This window comes from Malaya genurostris, chromosome 1 (assembly GCF_030247185.1).
Source record: "Malaya genurostris strain Urasoe2022 chromosome 1, Malgen_1.1, whole genome shotgun sequence".
NCBI classification, from domain to species: domain Eukaryota; kingdom Metazoa; phylum Arthropoda; class Insecta; order Diptera; family Culicidae; genus Malaya; species Malaya genurostris.
Genome location: NC_080570.1, coordinates 88992139 through 89012913, shown reverse-complemented (window position 1 = coordinate 89012913; position 20775 = coordinate 88992139). Strand labels below are relative to the sequence as shown.

The 20775-nt window shown below is 39.3% G+C and overlaps 1 protein-coding gene across 1 annotated transcript in view; it reads left to right on the top strand.

Moving 5' to 3' along the window:
• The window catches only part of LOC131426682 (E3 ubiquitin-protein ligase UBR1-like), a 77896-nt gene that overhangs the window by 26030 nt on the left and 31091 nt on the right, over positions 1 to 20775 (top strand). The window contains exons 6-8 of the mRNA XM_058589580.1: positions 19121 to 19232; positions 19294 to 19422; positions 19480 to 20648. Of these exons, the coding sequence (XP_058445563.1) occupies positions 19121 to 19232; positions 19294 to 19422; positions 19480 to 20648 (1410 nt within the window). The remainder of the gene's footprint in view (positions 1 to 19120; positions 19233 to 19293; positions 19423 to 19479; positions 20649 to 20775) is intronic.

Sequence of the window (20775 nt, the reverse complement as noted above, 5' to 3'; positions counted from 1 at the left end):
TACCGCTAGTTAGTAAACGCACGTGTTCTATCCCTATGATTACTCTCGGAGATACGTTTGTATAACTACGAACATTTAAGCCTTTCAAGTGGGGATATGTTTCCTGTAGTACGTCATATTGAAAGGTTTGAGTTGGTAACTTTAGTTTTTTACTGTTCGAACATCATTCAGTCTGAATTGTTTCTTCTGTCCTTGTCCAGAGATTACAATCGACACACACTGAGAATCTTTCTCTTCGCACGTCACATTTTCTGTCCAACTGAGCCATAGGCTATCAACCGGTCCTGATACACCTAATTCAGATGCTATTCCTTCTTCTAATAAAGTCGAGGTTGAGCCATTGTCTAGAAAGGAAAAGGCTTCAACTTGTTTACCATGTCCTTGGATTGTAACCGAGAGATAACGAAATAATGAGTAGGGCGTTGATACGCCACATTGTTTGAGGTTAACCCTTGAGCAATTTCCCTAGCATTTATCGTTTGTATGCCCTGAGAGTACAAGAGTGTATGATGCCGAATTCGACAGCCGTCAACCCCACATTCTTTCCCTGATCGACAAGGCCACTTGCGGTCTGGTATTAAACAACTCCTACATAAACCTTTCTGCCGGACTGCTTTCCATCGACCTTCAATATCCAGGATATTGAGGACAATTGATAATTATGTGACTCGGATCACTACAATAAACAAAACGTCTGTCGCCATGTTGATTTAAGCGTAGTGGAGGATTGTGACTAGGTTTGTCGCAACATTCTGGTACAAGTGAACAGAGTTTTTGATCAAAAGATACTACGTGTGTTTCATCTAAACCCCTGTGTCCGAGATTATTTGGTTCCACCGAATGTACATGTAAGCTTCCTGTTTTAGATTTCAATGCTGTACGTGATAGTTCGTGATAGTTGGCTAGGAAGAGTTACATCTGATGCGATGTTAACTAACCTACCCATAAAAATACTGAACGTTGACAGGTTGGCCACTAAGTATGATGCTTTGAAGCAAGCCCACTCCATTTTAATTTGTGACGGCAATTTCTCAACTAACTCGTATAACAGCATAGGGTTTCCAAGATGGTCATGAAGATTGGCAATACTCATATGATCAACCAGATTTTGGACCGCGAGTCCGAAGGATATAATAGACGGAAGGTTGTCAACTTTGGAAGATGGTTGAATTTTGGCCATGTGCTGTTGAAGCGTTAATCGAACTTCTTGAGAAAGAATTGATTAGATTGTATATGGAATTAGAAGGCCAGTGATGCATTCCCCCTCTAACACTCGAGGAAATAACTGGTACTGGTCCGCATATTTGTTCCGACGATGACATACGTGGGGCAGAATTTGCTATACTGTATATCCCATACAATGGATTCGATGTCATGTGTTGTATAACTGATGTATACGGACACTTGTTTTCATGCCAGCATGTGAGGCTGGTTGGTATGTGCCACTGAACGTACGCTGGGATACTATGTGCCGGGTCAGATAGACCAACTGTTGTGACTGGCCAGACTGTTCGGCCGAAAGCATCTGTGAATCCATCTGAAAACACGGGTAGCTCACGAGGCATCCTATGGTGTGCTGCAATTTGTTTGTAAGATCTAGTCATGTGTTGTTGAAACGTTAACATCCAGTCGTTTCGAGAGAGAGTCAGTTGGATTGAGAATAGACCTTGAAGTCCACGGGAGCATACCGCAGCGATCACTGGAGGAAACAACTGGAACGGGTATGCATGCTTGTTCCGACGATGACACATGTGGGGCAGGATTATTTAATTCTACTTCTCTAAGTAAGGGTGTAGGAACTGAACTTGCTGTACTATATAACGCACTGTATAGCGGGCTCGATGTTGCATGTTTCAAAACTGATACGAACGAGCAGATACTGGTTTGCATACAAGCATTTTCGGCCGGAATGTTCCGCGGTAAGCACAATGATATACTAGAAACCGGAAGTTTTAGAATCACAGTCGACGTTATCGTGCTCATCGTGGTTATAGTTGTAGTTCTATAATTCAAATCGATATGATAGGGAGAGGAAGATGACAGGGGAGTATGATGGCCGGGAGTGGAAACTGATGGGTTTTGTATAACTGACTGTTTACCCGGTAAAACTACTAGTGGTCCACTGGACTGTCGGACACTCTGATCGATGCGGTACAAATAGTCTTGATTTTTTTTTCAAATAAAATTCTATTGGGCTCATTTGCTTTAGCTTAACGTGGCCGATTGTCTGGTTGTTAGATAGAGAGAAAGGGATGCCGTATTACGGGGCGGCATACTCCCCTAGAGTTAGTAAGGGGACATAGGAAGGGTGGGACCTACACAGTATTGAATTGAAATTTAAACACATCGTTTGTTTGTGGCAGACATCTTTTAGACACACTTTGCGTTCGTTGAATCTTCATGTTCTTCAGCTTATAGCAATGAAGAGATTATTCTGGATTGGGATGCTTTGTTGGTGTGACGTTTTTGGGTAGCTTCCAGCAACTCAGTCAGTTCTAGGCAGGTGCATGCTCCGAATCATCCAAGAAGTTGTAGATGAGAGTCATATAAGGAAGATTCCGAGTTGCCAAGACGTCGTGCGAAGGGTGGTATACCTCGGGCCCGAAGGGAAGGGTAATAGTAATGTAGTTGAGCCACCCGTGCCAGCAAAAGCACCGTCTGGTGGAGAATGGGTGCATAAATGCTCCTAAAATGCATGCATAAAGTTGCCTGCGCATTTAACACAACCACAGTAGCTAATGGAAAAAGTACACCCGTTTCTCACTAGAGGTGCTGTTAGTGTCACCGTACAATGGGAAATCTATGTTTATTTGATTTATGATTGCAGCTAGCTCTGCGACGTAAACTGAAGCTGGATCATTGAGTTTAAAGAAAGCGGTGAAGTCAGTGGACCCATCGAGTTTTGATCCGTCAGTGTAGAACATCTTCTCACAGTCGACTGATCTAAATTTATTATGAAACAATTTTGGGATCACTTGAGGGCGTATGGGATCCGGAATTCCAAGAATCTCTTCTTTCATGGATGTATCGAAAAATACAGTAGGATTAAAAGTATCTAAGAGTTGAACACGGTTAGAAACAAACGAAGAAGGATTTATATTCTGAACCATGTAATCAAAATACAAGGACATAAAACGGGTTTGAGAATTAAGCTCGACAAGCCATTCGAAGTTTTCAATCACCATTGGATTCAAGGTGCCGCATCGGATGAGCAGACGATATGAGAGATCCCAGAACCGGTTTTCAACGGTAAGACGCCCGCCAGCACTTCAAGACTCATTGTATGAGTCGATTGCATGTACCCCACGGCAATGCGCAAACAACGATACTGAATTCTTTCCAGCTTAATGAAATGGGTGTTCGCGGTGGATCGGAAGCAGAAGCATCCATATTGCATAACGGACAATATAGTTGATTGGTACAACCTGATCAGGTCTCCTGGGTGGGCACCCCACCATGATCCGGTTATTGTACGAAGGATTCTCTGCTGGAATTTTTGTTTCAGATACCTAATGTTACATTCCCAGGTGCCTTTGGAGTCGTGCCAGACCCCGAGATATTTGAATGTGAAGACCTGAGCTATGGTTTCACCCCTTAGTTGAAGCTGTAATTGGGCTGGTTCTCGCTTCCTCGAAAATACAACCAGCTCAGTTTTCTCCGTAGAGAATTCGATACCCAGTTAAAGAGCCCATGTTGATAGACTCGGATGACTCGTATCTTTAAGATGCCTAAGTTCGACTCCTCTGGTAGAAGGTAAAAGTTTAGATACGAGAAGCCTTCTGCTTACTTAAATAACCCTTGTCACGTCTCACTTTTCCGCACTTTATTCTTCACATCCTTGCTCTTCCTTGAGTACTATGGCTCTATGATTTCATATTCTTTCTCCTCTTATAATCTCTAGTTAGTTTGATATCGTTAAAATACCAAAAAAAGCCATTTATTCTTGACGAGCAAATGCCATTTGAAACTGCGAAAACCAAATTGTGTATCTGAAAGCAAGCCTATTGTTTCGACCCAATTGTCAAGATGAAAGAGAAACATTTTCTTCAACAATTTCCGAATACAGGAGAACATAGCAATCGGCCGATACGAGTTGTGGTCGGAGGCTGGTTTTCCTGGTTTTTGAATAGCGATAATCTTCACTTGTCTCCAGTAATATGGTACAATGTTACCCTCAAGAAACATGTTGGATAAATTCAATAAGCGTCTTTTAGCAGAATCAGGCAGATTTTTCAACAAGTTGAATTTAATTCTGTCTAACCCTGGGGCTTATTGAGAATTCTTATATCCAGAGATTTGAATATTCCTCACTTTCGTTCGCGTGATTACGATTGCGCATGCATCGTGCCGTATTCCAAAGAGTGCTCATTGCTGTTTCTCTCGTTAATCCGTCAACAAACCGTCGCCAATAACCGCGTTTCTTAGTTTTAATCAAACTTTTCATTTTAAGTTCTAACGTCGCGTATTTCTGGTAATTTTCAGGTGTTCCGTTGGTTCTAAACGCGATGAAAGCTGATGCTTTTTTCTCTCTCAGCTCTATTGAGCTCTATTGATTTGGCAAGCATCAATTTCAATTGCTGGTATCGAGGGGAGATTAATTCTATAAAATGAATAGCACTTTTTGATTTCTAAAAGTACCATTCCATAAGAGTCGTCCCGATCCAGGCGAATAATATTGTAATTGTGGAAGTCTAAGGTAATGTAAGTAAGCCATGTTTCACACAGGCAAAATGCATCGCAGTTACGAGTATTTAGCAGGTATTTGCAAGAATCAAGTTTCGGGATACTACTGAGAGGATGGGCCATTGTTCAGATAACTGTTTCAAAAATGTTCTTACTGTTGGTATCAAAGCATTCAAGCATAAAGATTTCTAAGAGGATCAGTAATATTGAAGGCTGTTAGTATCTAGTCCACGATATCAGAGAATCTCAGCAATCCAGATTTTGTCTGATTTTCTTGCTGTGATTTGGGGTTATTAGGATGTTTTGATGCCCCTGTAAGTGCTGGATACTCCTTAATATAGTTTCCCAAACCTGGTGGAATATGCTTCGGTTCAGAGTCAGCACTTTTCGTTTCTTTTTGATTATTCTGCGACGAAGACAGTCTAACACCTTTACGAGGAAGCTTGGGAGAGACCGAGTTTGGTGTTTTCCTGCTTCCTCCAGGCAATGGGTAAGATGTTCTTTCGCCGGGGTCGTCAGAGCTACCTGGCAAGAGAGAAAACGGGTTCTCAGGGTGCGATGAAGCCGTTCTTTTTAATATTTCCGATATATAACGCTGCTTCATGGAGACCTTTAGTTTTTCTTCCCGCTGTATGTACGTTGGACACACCGAGAGATCATGAAGACTTCCGCCACAGTAAATGCATTTTTCAGCAGTCTTCCTGCTGGAATCGTCCTCATGGGCCTCTCCACATTTACCGCATTGCGGTTTATTGCAACAGAAGGTGGCCGTATGTAACACTGTTTGTAATTGGAACAGTGCATCGCCCGTGGTACATACATGCGTACAGGTAAACGAACCCCTCCCACTACCAAATAATTTGGGAGCGCAGATCCAGCGAAGGTCACGCGAAATGAGTCTGATGGGTAGAATTTACCGTCTATCGATTTGGAGTTTGCATTCCAGTATTTTCACTGACTGAAGGTCGGGGTTTTTGAAACGACCTGCTTCGTCCCTCATCAGATCTTCGATTGTCAGGCTCTCATCACGGACCCCACCGTCGATCTCCACAACACGAGACGGGATGTACACGCGGTACTCCCTCGTGAAAAGCTCACTAGCAGCAATCTGATTTGCTTGCTTCAGGTCGGACACGACGACGCGCAACTTGTTTGGCGACACTTTGTCCATAGATTTTATTGCCGAGTAATGCTTTGTCAGGTCTCGAGCAATATTCATAACTCGAAGAGATTTTAATATGGGCCGGAAGTATACCACCCACGGACCCCCCGAGCCATCGTCCTGATAAACTTTACGACGAGGAGTTGGTTTCTCAGAGTAGGGAACGGAATCATCCAGTGGTGACATCCCGTATTCAGAGTCTAAATGCTCTACTTCTTCACCCACATACGAGGAATCCTCCTCTGGACCATCTCCATCGCCATTGGTAGTCGTATTTTGTGTGTGGGAGCAGTGGAATCTCCCGCACTTTTGAAAGTAATAGAAAAAACAGAAGTGAAAAAATTTAGAAAGTAGTAGAAAGAATAAAAAAGTTTTAAAGATACTTAACTAGTATGGCACAATGAGCTGTTGGATGATTTAATCCTTCGTTCCTTTTTGCGTAACCTTGAAGTATATCCACCGGTCGACTTGCAGATCGCAAACAATTGCGGTGGAATTCACATCGCTGCTGTCAGATTTACCCAGTGGTATTGTCAACAAACCGGGTGAGTCGTACGATTTTGAATGCTAACTTTTCTAATTTTCGATTTCCCAGATAAAATGTCTGCGTATGAAATTCATTTTTTAGTAAAAACTTAATTATTTTTTATCGTCATTATCATTGTCAACAAGTATTGTTTCTTCATCATTATTTGATAATAATTTTCGTTTTCGACAGAGATTTCTGTCAGACTCCGAGTGAGTCTTCCTCTCAACAATAATTTTTTTTCTGTTCTTTACGCCAATTCATTGTTATTCTGCATATTATTTTAAATCGTTAAACTTTTCAAATCGTCCAACTTTTTGCCAACACTGTTTTCCAGGCATGCCATCTTTCTCTCGAAATCTTGATTGGAAGACCTGAGCAGTCTCTAGATTCCACTCTCTATTGCGATATTAATCTGGTTTTCGATGCTCTCCCGCGCACCAGCGAACGATTCAGTAATGGATGTTGGTTTCTCCATCTCCTTCTTCATATCGCTGGTGAAATGCATTCGCACAAACCAAACATTTAATTCCAACATCCGATATGGCTATGTTATCCCCACACTATGATTCATTAACAAACCAAGCGGTCCGACACACACCACCGGAGAACAAATTAAAGGAAAAAAATATATACTTCGAAAACCAAACCTTTAAGGTGAAATGCAGTGCCAGGGAGTGAGCCAGTGTGGCCGCTTGATTTTTTTAAATGCATAAATATTTGTTTATTAATCTTATTTTTGTGTATTACATCAACGTTTTACAACAGTACAAGTATTTTGACTCTTTGGCCTTTCATCTAATGTTTAATCATAATTTTTATTATTAATAAAATATCTACCTACTTAAAACTATCCCTAACCTAATTCGTAGAAATTTTGAATTATTTGTTTTACTGAGTTTGAGCACCTCTCTTCAAATTTCGTGCAGTATTGTTCGAATTTTTGTTCTAGTATATCCAGGCCTTGTCCAAGGGGGCAGATTTAGAATCATCTTTAAGATCTCACTTTGAATGCGCTGAAACCAAACAGGGACTCCGTATTCAATTGCGGGGTAGGTGATGTGTTTGTAGACAGCCATCTGATTCTTCAGGCACAGTTTAGATGTTTTATAAATCAGCGGATTCAGAGGCCTGATAGATAGATAACTTCATCGGGCCATTGGATGACCTAATCACCGAATCTTATTCGACATTCGTCTGATGGAGTTTTGGAGATCTTGAATGTCTGATGAAGTTTTGGAGATCTTGAATGTGGAAACAAGATGACCTGAGTTTTTACTGCGTTGGTCACATTTTTCCAGCTTGTAAAATATTCAGTTAGAGCGTCAAGACCTGTCTGTAGTTTATTCTTCAGAGCATTAATGACACGACCTTTGTAAAGAATGGCAGTACCATAAGCAAATTGTGACAGAACACTACCACCACGAAGAGGTGTGATATCTGAAGTAAAAATATTGTATATGATAATTTTGGACACTGATTTGTTTTGCTGGATGACGTTGTTAACCCTTGTGAGTTGGTGTATGGTGAATCTTCCTTTCCAGAAACCAAACTGTTCCGGTAATATATCCTGTTCATCTGTGAAAGCAAGAATTCGCCTTTGTGTTGACTTTCCAAACAGCTTGGATAGGTCAGAGAGTCAACTGATGCGCCGATAGCTCTTGGAAAAGGAAGGACTTTTCCTCGGTTTCAAATCTGGGATAACTTTAGCTAACTTCCACATTGAAGGGAAGTAGCCAAGCTCCCAGCACCTGTTAAAATTTTAGCTAAATGAGCGAATACTCAAATGTTTCAGCTCAATGTTGAAAGTGTTGTCGAAGCCGAATGTTTAGATTTTTTCACAATAGCCATCAGCTCATTCGCAGTGACCTTACTTTCCTCTGGAACCAAGCTGTCTCAACTGTCGCATTCGTCTGGCCGTGTTTCAAAAAGTGCTGACTGAGGTTTCTCTAGACAAACCTTCGCCAAATGCCTCCAATAGCTACATTTCTTGCAACGAAGTATGCTCTTGTACTTGGTTTCTAAAACCAAGAATCTTTCAAAATTCTGAGGAGTTTCTTCTCCCCTTTTAAGAAACGTCTTGCAAGCATTTTGTTTCGCATGTTTAGCATCGGATAACTATTTGTCCCACCCAGGGTTTGGAGGCATTCTGTTAGTCGTTGGACCAGGACTTGTTCTGTGGCCTCCAGAATCGAACAAACGAGGAAGTCATATTCTCCCAGCAGGGGTATTTCTTCCATTTAATTTAAGATTGTGATAATTTAAGTTATGAAAGTCTTTAAGGGTTCAGAAATATTGAATGTTGCGAAAATCCATTTTACAATTTCCGAAAACTTCAGTAATCCTGTGGGTGGCTGTGAAATGGAGCCCACTCGATGATCATCTTTTTCTGTGTTAGATCCTGGATTGGTTTGTGAAATTGACAAACCAGGAGGTACAGTCTTTGGTATTAACTTTTTTTGTTTAACTCTGGAATCTTTTTTCAAAGGTGAAATTTTCAGTCTTTTTTTGGTAATTTGGAGGAGGACTTCTTTCTCTTAACTGATCCTTGGGTAAAGATAAACGAAGTATTTTCACTATTTCAGTCAGAGTCAGATTCCTCTGCCTCTTCTAGATTAGAAACCCCGTTTTCAATTTCCAAAAGGGGGACATCAATTACCGTTTTAAGCACTTCTGCGTATGTGCGCTTAGACCGTACTTTTAAAGAAAGCTTCATTTTGTCTTTGTGCAACTGAAATGCAGCGCATATTGAGGGATCATGAGGACTCTCTCCATAATAAATACATTCATACCAGGATTTGGAATCAAATTTTCGTCCATGGATTCATCCATTACATTGAATTTTGAATCAAATTTTCAAAGTATTAATGGAATCAACAATATAGAACACACAATTAAAAGGAAAAAAATCTTTTACCTTTCAATTGTTGTCTATCTCTGTTGCACTGTAGTGTTGAACCTCGTTGCACTAGATGTACTTGTTGGTTGTATGTGCGTATACCTGCGTGTTGTATGACAGTGGATAGATCGAGTTGTCTTGTCTCCTTGTTCATTGTGCTCTGCACCGATATGCTTCTGCACGGTATATTTTATCTGACAAGTGATTTGCACTACAGAGATTTTCGTTTTCGGGAATTACCGAGATCTTCATCGCTTTTAAAAAGAAATTGCCAAAATTATCGGTGTTCATGCCTGCGAGTTATTACCGAGATTTAAAATAATTAATTAAAATGAAATTTTAAATATAAACTAAACTAACTCATTATCATAGATTTACTGTTTTTAACATTATGTTGGCGATTTGTTTTAATAACTACTTTTTGGAATATGAGTTAAAATTAAATTATTAAGATTTAAATGGATGGTGTTCAGCCCCAAGTGGTGACTTTTTTGCCTTTCTCATATAGAAAGGTTATGCAATCACTTGAAAAACCGACTAGTGAAAATTGGCACGAAGGGCCAAGTGTCATATACCATTCGACTCAGTTCATCGAGCTGAGCAATGTCTGTGTGTGTGTGTGTGTGTGTGTGTGTGTGTGTGTGTGTGTGTGTGTGTGTGTGTGTGTGCGTGTGTGTGTATGTGTCAAATAATCTCACTAGGTTTTCTCGGAGATGACTGAACCGATTTTGACAAACTAGGATTCAAATGAAAGGTCTCGTGGTCCCATACGGAATTCCTGAATTTCATCCGGATCCGACTTCCGGTTCCGGAATTATAGGGTAAAGTGTGTTCAATAGTGTACACCGTCATTTAAACCGGCGAAGCAAAAAACGTGAAAATTTTTCTAAACTGGTCACAAAACTACACAAATCGATAGTCATTATCAGTAGGCAACTAAACAAACCGATTCCGGCTATCCTGGTTCCCGGTATCCGGTTCCGGAAGTACCGGAAATAGTGGTCATATATACCAAAATGGATCTCACTCACTTTTCTCAGCGATGGTTTGACCGATTTCCACAAACTTAAACTCAAATGAAAGGTCTCCCGGTCCCATACGGAATTCCTGAATTTCATCCGGATTCGACTTCCGAATCCGGAGTTATATGGTGCGTACTAGAAGAGTTTGTGTGTCATGTTAGTTGGTGGCCGTACGAACCGACTTTGATTATACCGGTTCTCGGGTTCCGGTGCCAGAAGTGCATATAATAGTGAACCCATTTCGTTCCCTTCAGGATGGCTTACGCAATCAAAGCACTGTTTTATTCTGTATGTTATGCATAAACAATCACTTTTTTTTTCATAAATACGTTTATTTCTTAAGGCAGTTTACATAAGTTTTTCTTCGCCGTAGCATCACTTTTACATAATATTCTTATCCTAATTTAATTCTAACATAGTCACAACGTTTTGAATTTATTAAAACATATTCTCTTATAGCTTAAATATCATCTTAGGTAACTCGTCATTAATTATGAAATCTACTCGGAAATATTATTTGAACCAAACGATTACCTTCTATAAATTATAAAATAAGCTGTTATTTTCAGACATTTTGTTGATAATTTCATAAACTGTTTCGAGTTTGTTTGTATCATTACATAATTTTTATTCTAATTTAGCTATTGGTTGAACTCATGGACGCAGCTGGGATCAGAGCTAAGTCTTAAAAGGGGCCTTTATTAAATTGAAACTCCAATTTTCTTTATGAAATGATAAATAAGTTTCATGTATGAAAGGTCACGACAAGCAAGAATGTCTCGAACTGGGATATTGGATAGTCTACCTTGGGTACGCAAAGAATTTATTAGTTGAGATCTGACATCACGATACTCCACGCATGTCCAAACGACATGATCAATATCCCGATAACCTTCTCCGCAAGCACAATGATTAGTCTCGGAGAGCCCAATTCGAAGGAGATGTGCATCTAACGTGTAGTGATTGGACATGAGTCTGGACATCACACGAATGAAATCCCTACTCACATCCAGTCCCCTGAACCATGCCTTTGTCGATATTTTCGGAATAATTGAGTGCATCCACCGACCCAGATCATCTCTATCCCAAGAAGCTTGCCAGCTGGCAAGTGTTCTTTGGCGAGACGAGCTATAGAATTCGTTGAAAGCAATCGGTCGCTCATAAATTTCACCCTCAATAGCACCACGTTTGGCTAAAATATCGGCTCTTTCATTGCCAGGAATGGAGCAATGAGCCGGGACCCAGACTATAGTGATTAGATAATTATTGTTCAATATGTCGTTCAGGCACTGTTTTATTTTGCCCAGGAAAAACGGTTCAGTCTTGCCAGTCATGTTTGAGCGAATGGCTTCAATTGCACTCAGACTATCTGTGAAGAGGAAATAATGGTTTGGAGATAATGTGACGATAACACTCAAACTATAATGAACTGCTGCTAGCTCTGCTATATAAACAGATGCAGGTTCTTGAAGCCTAAATGAGGCCGAAACATTATTGTTGAACATACCAAACCCTGTCGCTTCTTCAATTCGCGATCCGTCCGTGTAAAACATTTTCTCAGAGTCAATATGCCTGAACTTACTTGAAAATATTTTTGGGATTTCCGTCGAGCGTAGGTGATCCGGGATTCCACGCACTTCGCGCTGCATGGATGTGTCGAAAAATAAAGTTGAGTCAGGGACATTTAGGAGGCTGACATGGATAGGAATATATCTTGAAGGGTTGATTTCCTGTGACATATGGTTAAAATATACTGTCATGAATTTTGTTTGAGATCGGAGCTCGACTAGTCGTTCGAAATTATTAATTACCATGGGATTCAGCACCTCACATCTTATTAGCAGGCGTGATGAAAGCTCCCAAAATCGATCTTTTAATGGAAGAACTCCCGCCAGAACTTCAAGACTCATTGTATGTGTTGAATGCATGCAGCCTAAGGCAATTCGCAAGCAACGGTACTGAATTCGCTCAAGTTTGATAATATGAGAGTTTGCAGCGGAACGAAAACAAACGCATCCATATTCCATCACTGAAAGTATCGTTGTTTGATACAATTTTATTAGATCTTGCGGATGAGCACCCCACCAAGATCCTGTTATTGTTCGAAGAAAATTTACTCTTTGTTGGCATTTCGTTATCAGATACCTAATGTGTCCTCCCCACTTGCATTTGGAATCGAACCACACCCCGAGGTATTTAAAAGTTAAAACCTGTTGGATCATTCTTCCCATCATATGGAGCTGAAGCTGCGCGGGATCATGCTTTCTTGAAAAGACGACTAACTCTGTTTTCTCCGCAGAGAATTCGATACCAAGATGAACAGCCCAAACGGACAAGTTATCTAAGGTATCTTGCAATGGTTTATGCAGATCAATAGCTTTGGGTCCAGTAACTGAAACCACGCCATCATCTGCCAATTGTCTTAGTGTACATGGGGTTACAAGACAGCTGTCAATGTCATTCACGTAAAAATTATAAAGGAGCGGACTGAGGCATGAGCCTTGCGGTAGACCCATGTAGCTAATTCTGAATGTTGTCAAATCGCCATATGAAAAATGCATGCGTTTCTCTGACAAAAGGTTGTGCAAATAATTATTTATAACCGCTGGTAGTCCATGTTGGTGGAGCTTGTCTGAAAGAACATCAATGGAAACTGAATCAAATGCTCCTTTAATGTCTAAAAATACAGATGCCATTTGTTGCTTTTGAGCGAAGGCAATTTGGATGTCAGACGAAAGTAATGCAAGGCAATCATTCGTCCCTTTATTTCTACGGAAGCCAAACTGAGTATCTGACAACAAACCGTTCGTCTCGACCCAAGTGTCGAGACGTCGTAGAATAATTTTTTCGAACAATTTTCTGATGCAGGACAACATCGCAATGGGTCTATATGAGTTGTGATTGGGAGCTGGTTTCCCCGGCTTTTGAATGGCGATAACTTTCACTTGTCTCCAGTCAGGTGGAACAATATTTTGCTCAAGAAACTTGTTGAACAATTCCAACAAACGTCTTTTTGCGAGGTCGGGCAGATTCTTCACCAAGTTGAATTTAATTCTGTCCAACCCAGGAGCGTTATTGTTACAAGACAAGAGTGCTATAGAAAATTCCATCATTGAAAATGGGTTATTAATAAAACCATTATTTGGAGGAGATTCCCTTATAATGCTCTGCGTAGGAACAGAATCTGGGCAAACTTTCCTAGCAAAGTCAAATATCCATCGGTTCGAGTATTCATCACTCTCATTGCCCACGTTACGATTCCTCATTCGTCTGGCCGTGTTCCAAAGAGTGCTCATTGAGGTTTCTTTTGACAAACCTTCGACAAAATGTCTCCAATAGCTACATTTTTTGGCTCGAAGTATGCTCTTGTACTTGGTTTCTAAAGCCATAACTTTTTCAAAATTCTGAGGAGTTCCTCCTCCCCGTTTTAGAAACGTCTTGCAAGCATTTTGTTTTGCGAGTTTAGCCTCTAAGCACTCTTTGTCCCACCAGGGGTTGGGAGGCCTTCTGTTAGTCGTTGGCCCAGGAAAGCGTTTAGTTTGGGATTGTTCTGCTGCCTCCAGAATCGAACAAATGAGGAAGTCATATTCTTCAAGTGGAGGGAGCTCTTCCATTGAATTCAAAATACTAGAGATACTACTTTGGTATTTAATCCAGTCGATATTTTTTGTCAAATCATATGGAATACTAGCTGAAGTAGCAATGCAATTGCTATTGCTAATTGAGATGATGATTGGTAAATGATCGCTACCGTGTAAATCAGGCAATATTTTCCAGGTGCAATCTAGTCGAATTGATGTTGAGCAAAGAGATAGATCTAATGCACTTGGGCGTGCAGGAGGTCTTGGGATCCGTGTCATGCTACCCATATTTAATACCGTCATGCTAAAATTGTCACAAATGTTTTGTATTAAAGATGATCTGCTATCATTGTAAACGGAACCCCACATCATTCCGTGCGAATTTAAATCCCCCAGAATCAATCGTGGAGCAGGAAGGGCTTCAACCATTTCATTAAGCTGTCGCTGTCCAACTTGTGCTTTTGGAGGAATATAAACCGAAGCTATGCAAATATCTTTGCCTTTAATGTTTATTTGGCAAGCAATAACTTCTATACTAGAAGTCGAAGGAATATTTAATCTATAAAAGGAATAGCATTTCTTAATTCCCAAAAGCACTCCACCATACGGAGAGTCTCTATCGAGACGTATAATGTTAAAATCATTAAAATTTAAAGCTATGTTTGAAGTAAGCCATGTTTCGCATAAAGCAAATACATCACATTTTTGGCTATGCAATAAAATTTTAAATGAATCAAGTTTTGGCATGATACTTCGACAATTCCACTGCAGGACAGTGATTGTATCATTTGCGGCGGGTGATAAATTATCCATCAAAAGATACAAAACCTGAGACAATTGGCCATTGAGCTGATAACTGCTTCAAAAAATTTCTAGCTATTGGAAGGAATGCCATTATGAGGGTCTTTAAGGGTTCAGATATATTGAATGCTGAGAAAATCCATTCAACAATTTCCGAAAACTTCAGTAATCCTGTTGGTGGCTGTGAAATAGAGCCCACAGGATTATTACCTTTATCTGTGCTAGATCCTGGATTGGTTTGTGAATTTGACAAACCAGGAGGCACAGTCTTTGGTTTTGACTTTTTTTGTTTAACACGGGGATCTTTTTTTGAAGATGAAATTTTAGGTGTCTTTTTTGGTAATTTGGAAGAAGACTTCTTTCTCTTAACTGACCCTTGGGTAGTGATAAACGAATTACCTTCACTATTTTCGTCAGAGTCAGAGTCCTCTGGTTCCTCTAGATTTGAAAACCCGTTTTCGGTTTCCAAAGGGGGGACATCAATGACCGTTTTAAGCATTTCTGCATATGTGCGCTTAGACCGTGCTTTTAAAGAAAGCTTAATTTTGTCTTTGTGCACTTTAAATGCAGTGCATACTGAAATATCATCATGAGAACTATTCCCACAATAAATACATTTTTCAATTTCCTTGTTGCAATCATTATCTTTATGAGGCCCTTCACACTTAATACATTTTGGTTTATTACTACAGTAAGTAGCTGTGTGGCCGAATTTTTTGCAGTTCGTACAATTCATTACATTTGGAACAAAAAGCCGAACAGGGAGGCGAATTTTATCGACATAGACATGGGACGGCAACGCAGACCCGGCAAATGTCACTCGAAACGAGTCTGATGGGCGATAAACTTTCTTTCCCTCTTCATGAACTACTGAGTACAGTTGTTTGCACTCCAGTATTTTCACACCCTCAAGCATAGAGTTCTTGAAACGACCAACACCATGCTTGAGTAAATCATCTACCGAAAGACTCGCTTCGGTAACAACACCGTCAATTTCGACATCTTTGGAGGGAATGTAAACTTTATACTCTTTAATGAAATGTTCCGAAGAGACAATATCATTCGCGTGTTTAAAATTATTTACCACAACACGAATTTTATCGTTATTTACTTTTATGATCTCTTTGATTGAAGAGTATCGTGATGTCAAACCTTTATTAATTTGTAAAATGTTTAATGGCTTTGATATACGTCTAAAAAAGACTATCCAAGGCCCAGAAGAGCTCTCCTGATATTTTTTCGTTCGTGGGGGTATCGGATTCATGCTAGGATTTACGTCCATGGATTCATCCATCACATTAAAATTTTTAATCAAACTTTAAATAAAAAATGAAACCAACACTACACAGTTCTCAATCAAAAGGAAAAGAAAAAACTTCTACCTTGAAATTGTTGTCTATCTCCGTTGCACTGCCGTGTAGATTCTCGTTGCTCTAGATGTTCTTGTTGGATGCTGATTGTTGGATGTGATGCTACTGCTACCTGACATCAAGCACCACTCGATTTCCGATTTACTTTTGTCTTCGCCAGCTGGAACCAGCGCAGGTCACCGGTGTATACCTGCGTGTTGTATGGCAGTGGAAAGACCGAGTTGTCTTGTCTCCTTCTTCCTTGTGCTCCGCACCGATATGCTTCTGCACCGAAGTGCCTTCGCACCGGTGTGCCTTTGCACTCTCCTGCTTCTATGTGCCTTTGCACTCTCCTTCTTCGATGTGTCTTTGCACTCTCTTGCTCAGCAATTGTGGCTGTGTATTGTGTCGCCTGGGTAGAGCTTGGGAAACGCCCTTTGTTGTTTCCTTCACCAGCTTGGCCCAGCACTAGGGCTCTCTTATGCAGCACGACTATACGTTTTAACGGCTGCTGCCAACAGGTCTCTACCTGTAGTTCAACCGTTGTCGTATTTAACGCGTGTAAACTAACCAGCGTTGTTAAACTGTACGCTTCTATACACAACCTTCTCGGTTGAACGGCTATTACTGAATGATAAACAATCACTTGGTTTTTTTCAAAAATCGAAGAGAAAATTTTTGAATAGAATACCACAATATTATATGTACATGAGAAAGGCATCATTACACCACTAGGTGGATTTAAAAAGGTTTTTATATATGATTTGGTTATTACTATGAGGACATCATTTGCTTCCGCAATTCTGTGATTTTTGTGTAGAGAAAATTCTAAACCTACTTGTATTGTGTAATGGGGAAAAGGAACTCATATACTAACTTAATAACTAATACAGAGAGCGAATCGATTCAATTGAAGATTGCATCAATTTTTGTCGGAATTTGCTTATAATATTATGTGACATTACATCTAATGGTTCTATATTTGTGAGTCTGTGTAACTCATTTATACTAAACCAGGGAGGACGCTTCAAAATCATTTTCAGATTTTTATTCTGAATCCTTTGAAGCGTTTTCTTCCTGGTGGAACAACAACTTGACCAAATTGGTACTGCATAAAGCATGGCTGGCCTGAAAATTTGTTTATAAATTAACAATTTGTTTTTTAGACAGAGCTTAGAATTTCTGTTTATGAGAGGATATAAACATTTAATATATTTATTACACTTTGCCTGGATTCCTTCAATGATATCATTGAAAGTGAGTTTTTTGTCAAACGTTAAACCTAAGTATTTAGCTTGATCAGACCATGTCAATTCCAAGCCATTCAATTTGAGAATGTGACTATTGTTTGGTTTAAGAAAAGAAGCTCTTGGCTTATGAGGAAAGATAATTAATTGCGTTTTTGCTGCATTTGGTTTAATTTTCCATTTTGACAGATAATCACTGAAAATACTTAAACTTCTTTGGAGGCGACTGCAGATCACTCTTAGATTTCTACCTATGACTAACAGACTTGTGTCGTCACAGAATAGCGATTTCTGACAACCAACGGGTAGATTTGGAAGATCAGAAGTGAAAATATTATACAAGATTCGAGCTACGCTCGAACCCTGCGGAACACCTGCTCGTACGGGTAGCAATTCAGATTTACAATTCTGATAGCTAACCTGAAGAGTACGATCAGTTAAATAATTTTGAATCATTTTGATCAAATAAATAGGAAACTGGAAATCAGACATTTTTGCTATTAAACCTTTGTGCCAAACACTGTTGAATGCTTTTTCTATGTCTAGAAGAGCAACTCCAGTGGATAACCCAGAAGATTTATTTGATTTTATCATGTTCGTTAGTCTGACAAGTTGATGAGTAGTTGAATGTTCATGACGAAATCCAAACTGCTCTGGTAAAAAAATTTAGTTCTCATTTATATGAGACATCATTCTCAACAAGATAACTTTTTCAAAAAATTACTGATAGAAGAAAGTAAGCTAATTGGTGGATAACTTGATGTTTCTGCTGGGTTTTTATCAGGTTTGAGGATAGGAATTACTTTAGCGTTTTTCCATCTTTTTGGGAAGTAAGCTAATGAAAAACATTCGTTGAAAATTTTAACCAAGAGTCTCAAGGCAACATCGGGAAGATTTTTAATAAGAATATTAAAAATTCCATCATTACCAGGAGCCATCATGTTTTTAAGTTTCCTAATAATTGATTTAATTTCATCAAAATTCGTCTCAATAATGTCATTTGGTAATAACATTTGAGTTGAAATATGATCATATTTCAGTGAGACTACATTCTCAATAGGATTCACAACGTTCAAATTAAAATTGTGGACACTCTCGAACTGCTGAGCAAGTTTTTGAGCTTTTTCGCCATTTGTAAGAAGTATTTGATTTCCTTCCTTGAGATCAATAATCGATGCTTAGCATTTAAGTCCCCTATTACGCTTTGTACAGAACTTGGTGGTCAATCCACTAATAGATGGGTTAGTAACTTATGACTTATAACATATGACGCCCATCTGATCTCACCTAATGCATAGTGTCATCTTCGAGCCTGGAAGCGTCAACTTCCGAATTAAATAAAATTAACACATCAAAGAAAAACCTTTATTAGTGAAAACAAGTCAGTGCACATATTGAATTATATATTATAAGGTGAAAAGCTCCTCGCTAATTTTGAACTATTTTCGGTTTTGTAGGTTTGGACAACCTGTTTACAGTCTTCACTGCTTTTTACCCCTGTTAGGGCAATGCTACTCTTATTGGGGAATCTGTCGAAGTTTAAGTTGATCGGAGTTTTCGACCTTGTTGTTGCTTCGAATTAGTTCGTGCAATCGTCTTGGGTAAAGGTCTTACCTCTTCAGGGAGAACTGCATCTGAAACAAACACTCTACCGATGCAAATACGATTTAAGGATGAATTACAAATGAAATACAAGGAGGAGATTTGATCGGGCTTGGTCGAACTCCTCCTTGTATTTTATTTGTAATTCATTCTTAAATCGTATTGGCAGAAATCACTGTAAAAGTTAAATTTCACTTTTTTCACTGTTTTTAAATCATAATAGTTTTAACTGGTAATTCTCATTTCAGTATGATCGCTAATCTTCTTCAGTGTGATGTAATGTTACTTGTTATGAACACTGTTTTGAAGCGTACGCTAGACCTGAAAGCTATCACTTTTGCGGAAAGTCACTTGCAGAAGGTAAGTTATGGAAATATTCAAAATTTCAAAACAGTTCGATTATTCTTTTTGATTCATTCAGGTTCTTCATTTGATTGGCTACGCACTTCAAGAAGAGAACTCAGGACACTATCCATTTTTAAAATTTATTGAGTGTTCCAGCAAGACAAATCTTTTGGCGATGTTGGAAGATTTAGTGAATTATGCAAGAGTATAATGATAAATTTTCAGATATGTTATAATTCCTACGCTATTTTTTTCATTCAAGGTTGAATCTCAAAGAGATCTTTTATTATGGGTTATTCAAAAATATAAGCATCTCATGCTAAAAATGAAAAATCAAAATATGGATGAGGATTTCGCACTGTCCAAGCAAGAGCGGGCGTCTTCTGTAAATCATACCGAACTGGAGCGATTAGAAAAAGAAGAACGAGCAAAAATGGCAGCTCAAAGACGTGCACAAATTCTTGCCCAAATGCAGAGCGCACAGAAAAAATTTATGAGCTCCAACGCCGAACTTTTTGAAGATAATAGCGAAGAGGAAAGAATAAATGTATGTACCATGGATTGGCAATCCGAAGAAACAAATAAGCTGGCATGTTTAGGCTCAAATAGAAGAATACAACGACCAGAGGAAGCGCGCTATAGATGTATTCTCTGTTCCGAGGAATCTCCCGTCACAAAGAACGACGTTTGCATGGTGTATGCTGCATTCGTACAAAAGTCGAGCGTACTTTCCCGATATCAGCAAACGGATGACCACGGGCAATTGAAATATTTAGAAACAAGTACTCATCCATCTCCACATGTAAGCACATGTGGGCATGTCATGCATGCTACCTGTTTTGAAGAATTTTTCAGCAATGAAATGATTAAGGAAAATCGTAGACCATACAGAAATCGGACACCAATGCTTTTCGACACTGAAAAACGAGAATTTTTATGTCCCCTCTGTCGATGTTTGAGTAACGCTTTGTTACCACTTTTACCAGCACTTGGATGTTTTAACGAAAGTAGTAGTTTTTTGAAAATAGTACCTGATGAAATAGATTTTAAAAACTGGTTTGAAATGATGGAGGAATTCGTCAAAGCATTCAGATATTCCAGCAAGCAAGCACAACGAGATCCGGATTCTGAAGACGCTATTAGGCAAGTTCAACTAGTTTATAGAACAACATTGTTGAACAGATTCACTTCGGCTTTTGATGTGAATACAGAAACGATGAACGAACATACAAAACCACTTGTCAGCGAAATAATTGAAGATTACATTGATAAATTCTGCTTAGCTGTTCACGAGGTGGCACCATTTCCAACGACAATGAAACATTTTGAAGAATACGTTGTAACCTGGATGTCGTGCGCTTACACAATAGAATCTTTAGAGATGTTATTACGCGCCACCGAAAAGCCATTGTCCGGAGAGTTATCTATTCGGTATGTATTTTTAACTTAGTTATTGTATGAGTTGTATTACGTAATATGTTAATATATATGTTACTATTTACTTACGCTAAATTTCTCAAAACTTAATAATGAGCTCAGTAACGCTTTAGTCAATCGC